Below are 7002 nucleotides of genomic sequence, written 5' to 3' on the forward strand. Positions count from 1 at the left end.
AAACAATAAACAATAATTCTGGATGTAAGTCTGCTTCTTTTAACTCCTACAATATTAACTCTTTCTCATTCTTTTTCTCTTCTAAAATCAAAGTAAGTCCAGGTCATTTGGGGGAAGCTATTTATAGTAGAAAGATCAGTACTGCTATTGTAAGCAGGGCATGGACATTCTAGTATTATAGAGGTGACCAGTTCTTTTTTTGAGACAGGGTCTCACTGTGTAGTGCTGGCTGGCCTTGAATTCACTTATGCAACACAAGATGGCCTCAAACTCACAGTGATCCTCCTTCCTCAGCCTCCCAAGTGCTGGTCTTATAGGCATGCACCACCACTCCTGCCAGTTCATCTTAAAATAATGATTGATTTTGTAGTATCTTCTAACACAAGAGACATCATCACCATGCCTGGCTTTATTTAAAATCAAATTAGAACTTAGTTTTTCCTAGCTAAAGTCTTTTTTTCTACATTCTCATCCTTTGTAGAAGTGATTAACAAAAATAAATAATATTTAAATCCTCCTTCATGCCAGGTATGGTATCACACACTCTAATCCAAGTACTCTGAGTAGCAGATAAGAGGATCATTGTGAATTTGAGGCCAGCCTGGGCTACATACTGAGCTCAAAGCCAGGCTGAAGTATATAGTGGGATCCTGTCTCAAAACACAATCAATCTGTCAGTCAGTCTTCCTTCATTATCATTTAGCTGCTTGATCCCACCTTTCCCTTTCCCAGTTCACCCCTTTGTATGTCTGGGCTGTGTTTGATGACTTGGGCTCTTCTCAGGACGGTGCACTTTATAGGAATATATTGCTTCTCTTTTGTACTGCATGTCTTCCTTTCCTTGAAAGAAATAGAAACTAAGGAGAAGAAAGGGCCTCATTGTTTTCAAACTGCTCAGTCTTACATCTTTAGAAGCTGGCATGTTAACTCTAATCTGCATCTCATTGGTTAATATAGCTACCTGCCTTTGTAGTTAGTAGAAATGTAGGCAGATGGAGAGGATTGTGGAGCACAGCTTCAATTTAAGGAATTATGAGTAGAAGATAGGACTGAGGACCCAGAGAAGTGATAAAGACCAGAAATAGCTTTTGGATTTTGACAGAGGGAGATGTCTTGGCAAAATCTGTGACAGGGACAGTGGATCTGCCATTCAGCATGACCCGGGTGCATGTGAAGTCTGACTCAGAAAGCCCCTGGGGCCTGTGAAGGTTTTTGAAGAGTATAAGAATAAGCATCGTCCTGTAGTAAAAATGATAATAAACTGGGTAATAAAAAATGGTAATAAAAACAAAACTGGCTTGTAAAGTTTAATTTTCTAAATTTTACTTTTTTATTTTTAAAGAGAATAAAAAAATAGTAACAAACAAAATGGAAACGATACAGAATATCACTAAACAAAATAGGAATTCAGCAGTAGTTGTTATATTGCATCTTGTTCTCTTCAAATTATTTATTCAGATTACTGAATGTAATTTGGTTTTAAAAAGCTATAAAAAATTTAAAAGGAGAGAGAAAAATTCAAGCATTAACTACTCCTTTCGATAGACCAACAGAAATCAGCAGTACAATTATTCAAGCTATCCTACATACACACATACACATTTCTTCCTTCTTCCTTTCTTTCTTTCATCCTTTCCCTCATCCCAGTTGTTCCTCCCTTTGAACAGCTTCTTTCCCTTTCACAGTATATACTGTACCGTTCAGATTTTATTTATTTCAGGTTTTCACACTAGCAGGACAGTATAATGTTTATGCATGTGGGTCTCATTTCATGTGGAGTATGGTCTCTAATTGCGTACATTTACCTATAAAGGACGAGATTATCTTTTTTATAGCTGAGTAATACTCCATTGTATAAAAATACCACATTTTTGTATCCATTCCTCAGTTGATGGGCATTTGGGTTGCTCCAAGATTTATCTGTGACAGATTGTGCTGCTGTAGACATGGGTGCACATATCACTGGGATGTGCTTTCAGTTCTCCTGGAAAAGTTGTAAATTTTAAATCATACAAATTAATGTTATTGTATTATTGTATTTCAGAACACCTACAATGGCAGGAGGCCTTTTTTCAATAGACAGAGATTACTTTCAGGAAATTGGAACCTATGATGCTGGAATGGATATTTGGGGAGGAGAAAATCTAGAAATTTCCTTTAGGGTAAGTTCCCCTTAAAAAAAGTAAGTCATACTTAACGTCAAACATAGATAGACCTAAATCTTTCATGTTGTCTCTAAATAAAAGAAAATGTAATTTAATATTAAATTGAATTAAATTTAATATTAATTTAATACTACTCCAGAGCCTTTGTCTCTTAAAAAGTTTGTTGATGCTGTTAAGAGTTCATTATAAGGGACCGGGGAGATGGCTCAGTGGAATAAGCACTTCCCTGGCAAGCGCAAGGGCCTGAGTTCGATCCCCAGTTCCCCCAAATAAAAAAAGAGTTCATTATTAAAATTCTTTAAGCAAATAGTCCAGTTATCTTAATAGTCTGACTACAAAATGTATACAAGAGTCCCTACTTGTTTTTAAGTTCTATTTTCAGTGAAGTAATTCAAGCCCCCCCCCCAAAATAAACAAAAACTAATAAGTAGTTTATATGTGCTGCTCTGGAACTTAACTGCCAAAAAACTAGTTATCACGATCCACAATATGTTTTTTGTTTGATGTGAAAATTGTTTCATATAAAACCAGGTCAGCAAAACAACTCTGAAATGACTTTAATTCAACTCACTTGATCTTATATTATAAAATCCTTTGCATTTCATGGCAACTAAAATCAATGATTGTTTTTTCCTTGTTCATGGGACTGGGGATTGAACTCAGAGTCTTCACACAGAGCTATCCACCAACGCTTTTTGACACAAGGTCTTGCTAAATTGCCAAGTCTGGAATCAAACTTGTGGTCTTCCTGCTTCAGCCTTCCAAAGTGGTATGATAGCAATCAGGCATCACCACCATGCCTGGCTCTAACAGATGTAGATGACACTGTATATTCTTTACTAGTCTGATACGTAGCTTCTTACGGTGAAAGCTACCCTGACATATATCAGCATCTGAGTGTAAGCTCATACTCAGTGAATTCTAACGTGTTATAATCCAGGGAAAACTTGAACTAAATATTTAACAAAAAACTTTTTTCACAATGCAATTTTAATTGTGAGTAGCTGTGAGATTTTTTATTTTAAGGGGAAGAATATATTTTAAAAGGAAGAAAAGATTATATTATACTAAGGGTGTAAAGCCATAATTGGTGATGTTTTTCTTTTTTTTTTTTTTTTTTTTTTTCAGTATTCTAATAACTACAACAAAACATGCTATTTGTCTTACTGAGAAAGTCATGGTGGGTCTGGTTTAGACTTCTAGATTCTGTTTAATGTATAAGCTGTGACACAGGTTTATAGAGATGGGACAGAAAAGTATCTTGCTGAATGTTCCTTGGCTGTATTTGTTTTAAAGCCATCCACCACATTGTAGGGTACATCATATCTCGTATGCACGCTAAAAGTGAACATTTTCTGAGATAGATGTTCTCATTAACAAAGGCTGGTCACAATTCAGCAATTGGAATTTATGATCTTCTTACAAGTCATAGCCTGCATTTAGAAAAATACTGCTCTATATTTTTCATCTCTTCTGTATTTAGTCTTCAACCTACCTTTTCTGTATTTTAATCTACTTTTGGTTTGATCAAAAACAAAAATGTAGAGCAGCATTTGTTCCTCCTGAGGAGGTACTCATTCTGTAAGAACCAAATAGTCAGAGCCCCACTGTATGCCTTGGAGTCTGTGGAATTCTCACTATGAAACTTAGTAGATATCAACAGTGCTGATTTAAGCTATCAATGTATAATACGGTCTTCTTTGTTGTTGTTTTCAGATTTGGTAGTGTGAAGGTACTTTGGAATTTTTTGTGAATAAGTACAGGTTTTCCATTTAAGATTAAATAAAAACCTATTCTATTCAATTGAAAAGAAAATGCCATAGGAAGACTGAGATGAACTTTTCCTGGCTATCAAGCAGTGTTGGATGTAGCCTTGTCTGCTGTTGTTTTCAGATCTGGCAGTGTGGAGGGACTTTGGAAATCGTCACATGCTCGCATGTCGGACATGTGTTTCGGAAAGCCACACCTTACACCTTTCCAGGAGGCACAGGGCAGATCATCAATAAAAATAACAGGCGACTTGCAGAAGTATGGATGGATGAATTCAAGAATTTCTTCTATATAATTTCGCCAGGTTAGTTTATTTTGCATCAGAAATACAAGGTTGGGGCTGGGGAGAGAGCTCAGTTGAATAATTGCTTGCCTGGCAAGCACAAGGGCCTGAGTTCAGTCCCCGGCTCCACAAAAAAAAAAAAGAAAGAAAGAAAGAAAGAAAGAAAGAAAGAAAGAAAGAAAGAAAGAAAAAAAGAAATACAAGGCTGTGCCTTTATTGTCCTGAAGCTAATGTATTCTGAGGTGAGGCAAGAAGGGTAGAGGCAAAGCTTTGATCTGAAGGGAACACTTGCCTCATGAAGTCATTGTAAGAAGTAACAAAAGCTCAGTGTAGAAAGTGCGTGGCAGATGCCCATTGTGTCCTGAGCAGTGCTCCTGAATAATCCAGCAGTTTTGCTAGCCCAGGTATTACCCATGTTTTTTGTGTTTTAAACCTAATGTCATTATTTGACATTTTATTTCTGTGAGGTTTCATATTAATTTTCAGATATTTTCTTTGCTTTTGTGACTTTCTGGATTCTTGGCTTTTTCATCCAACATAAAAAAAATAATCACTGTTTTGACAGTGGATCATGAGCATTCTCCATAAGCAGGCCTTAGATGCCACCATCAAGGCTTTCATCACGTGTCATAAGGTCAACTCAGAGCACTGTAGCATGCGCCAAGGAGCTTTCTGTGCTCTTCAGAGTTTGCGAGAGCTGTTGCTTTTCATCAATTATGCATCTGCCTGACATTGTTGTCCTGTTCTCATTTTTCAGTTGCTACAAAACTACATAGTGGCAGTGTGCACAGTTGAGTGAATTGTGTTTGAGAAACATGATTGGAAACAATTGCTCTGTTTAATAATTAAACAAAATAAATCTTGAGTTATGTGTATGTGTTAGCCTTAACATATGTTTTCACGTAGGAGTATTCTCACGTAAACCTTGCTTTGAAAGATTAAATGACATCTTAACATCTTTTCTTTGTTTCATGCTTGGAGGTAGAGTCATGCATGCCACCAGCATGTGTATGGTACATACAGTGTAGAGTGATGTATACACATCACTCAAATGATGCTACTTTTCTTTTCCAGCTGTTCTGTTAAATATATACGTCAGTTTGTACTACCTAATAGACTAAGAATAATTCAAAGTTAATTATCTCTTTCAACAGGTGTTACAAAGGTAGATTATGGAGATATATCATCAAGACTTGGTCTGAGACACAAACTACAATGCAAACCTTTCTCTTGGTACCTAGAGAATATATACCCTGATTCTCAAATTCCACGTCATTATTTCTCACTCGGAGAGGTAAAAACATATATATTGTGTTTTTATTACGCTGTTACCTTCTTATAAAAAGGGATAAAATTTCCAGTCTCCACTGTACCTGCTTAAAAGTACCTTCAAATTCAAATTACATGACCTCATCAAGTGTGGGAAAGTTCTAGAGTCTGCTTCATAACTTGAAATCTTCTGATTTGTTTTATCATTCTATAATTAACTATTTTTTTTTTTAGTTAATTAAAATAACAGCGCTCTATCCTTGACTTTAGGCTCTTGCTTGGAAAGTAGCACTTTTGTTACCACATAGCAGTGTCATCAGCAGGCTTGTTATTTTAACAAACCCATTTCCTTGAGGTCATATACTTATAAAGATAATATCTTAGCATTAGTCCAAATGAAAGCTTGAGAAATGTCAGTCATAATAAATTGCAAAGAATTGATAAGGAAATTTGAAAGCCCATTCATAATAAACTGTATTTTGGGCATAGGTTTATTTTCCTTTGGGAGTTTTTAATCTCTCTGGGCAGGAAAGTTGGAAAGAATGGTGATTCCTTTAATTATTTCTCTTAGAATTCAGCACTTTTTTTTGAAACCTGAAAATAGTGTATTTATTAATGCTTATAGTTAGAGTTGTGCCTAAATCTTTTTATCCCGATGAGTATCTGTACTATAGATTCGAGTATGAAGAGGCACTTTCACTCTTCTCTCCTGGTGTAACTACCAGGGTGGTCACAGGAGCTATTTATTTCTTGTGCTGTCTTCCTAGAATGTCAGTAACATCCATTTTGTCTTCTAGCTTGACCTCTGCTCTATATATAGCAATCCAAATAGTTTCTTTCATTGGCCCAGAGAGTCTGGGGTTTTGTTTTGTTGTGTTTTGCTTTGTTTTGTTTTAATATTCTGAAATGTTTATTTGCTAGGTCAACATTCTCCCAGAAACCTGAGTTAATCCTTTTCTTGGGAGAAAACATGCTGTCTTCATGTATGGCCTTATTAAATAAGTTTTACTCTCTTTTAAGTTAGTACTTTCACCATTTTGCAGTTTAACTGATTTTTCTCTATCAGTTTTTAGAGCAGAAGTATTGGATGTTATATATGTTTCGAAGCTGTGCTTTTTTTTCCCTCCTCCTCATTATAGAATACTCCATGCTATCGGACCATAAAGCTTTGAAGTATTATCTTCTAACTCCCCGATAACCTTCTTTGTACTAGTTCAAGACAGTGGTTTTCATCATGACTTTGTAATGGATTATACATCAGTTTAGCTGCTTATAACCTCCATTTTTAGTAGTTAGAAAAGAGCCTATCCAAATACATTGTTTACAGTAAAAGAATTTTATTTTACTACGTCCATACTGTAAATTTTTTTACTATCAGTTACGATTTTTTTAAAAAGTTGGAAAACCACTGTCTTTTTTTTTTTCAACAAATAATACACTGCATATATTCTTCTTAGTGGTTAATTGCTGTACAAGATGCGGACTTGTGATCCTATTTACAAACACCATTAGAAC

General features: G+C 35.6%; 1 protein-coding gene across 2 annotated transcripts in view; it reads left to right on the forward strand.

Annotated features, from left to right (window-relative positions):
* Positions 1-7002, forward strand: part of Galnt1 (polypeptide N-acetylgalactosaminyltransferase 1) — a 97204-nt gene that overhangs the window by 57719 nt on the left and 32483 nt on the right. For both annotated transcript variants that reach the window (XM_023714318.1, XM_004623589.2), the window contains exons 7-9: positions 2045-2162; positions 4059-4239; positions 5373-5512. In XM_023714318.1, the coding sequence (XP_023570086.1) occupies positions 2045-2162; positions 4059-4239; positions 5373-5512 (439 nt within the window). The remainder of the gene's footprint in view (positions 1-2044; positions 2163-4058; positions 4240-5372; positions 5513-7002) is intronic.

The sequence above is a fragment of the Octodon degus genome, unplaced genomic scaffold (genome assembly GCF_000260255.1).
Source record: "Octodon degus isolate 3935 unplaced genomic scaffold, OctDeg1.0 scaffold00003, whole genome shotgun sequence".
In the NCBI taxonomy this organism is placed as follows: Eukaryota; Metazoa; Chordata; class Mammalia; order Rodentia; family Octodontidae; genus Octodon; species Octodon degus.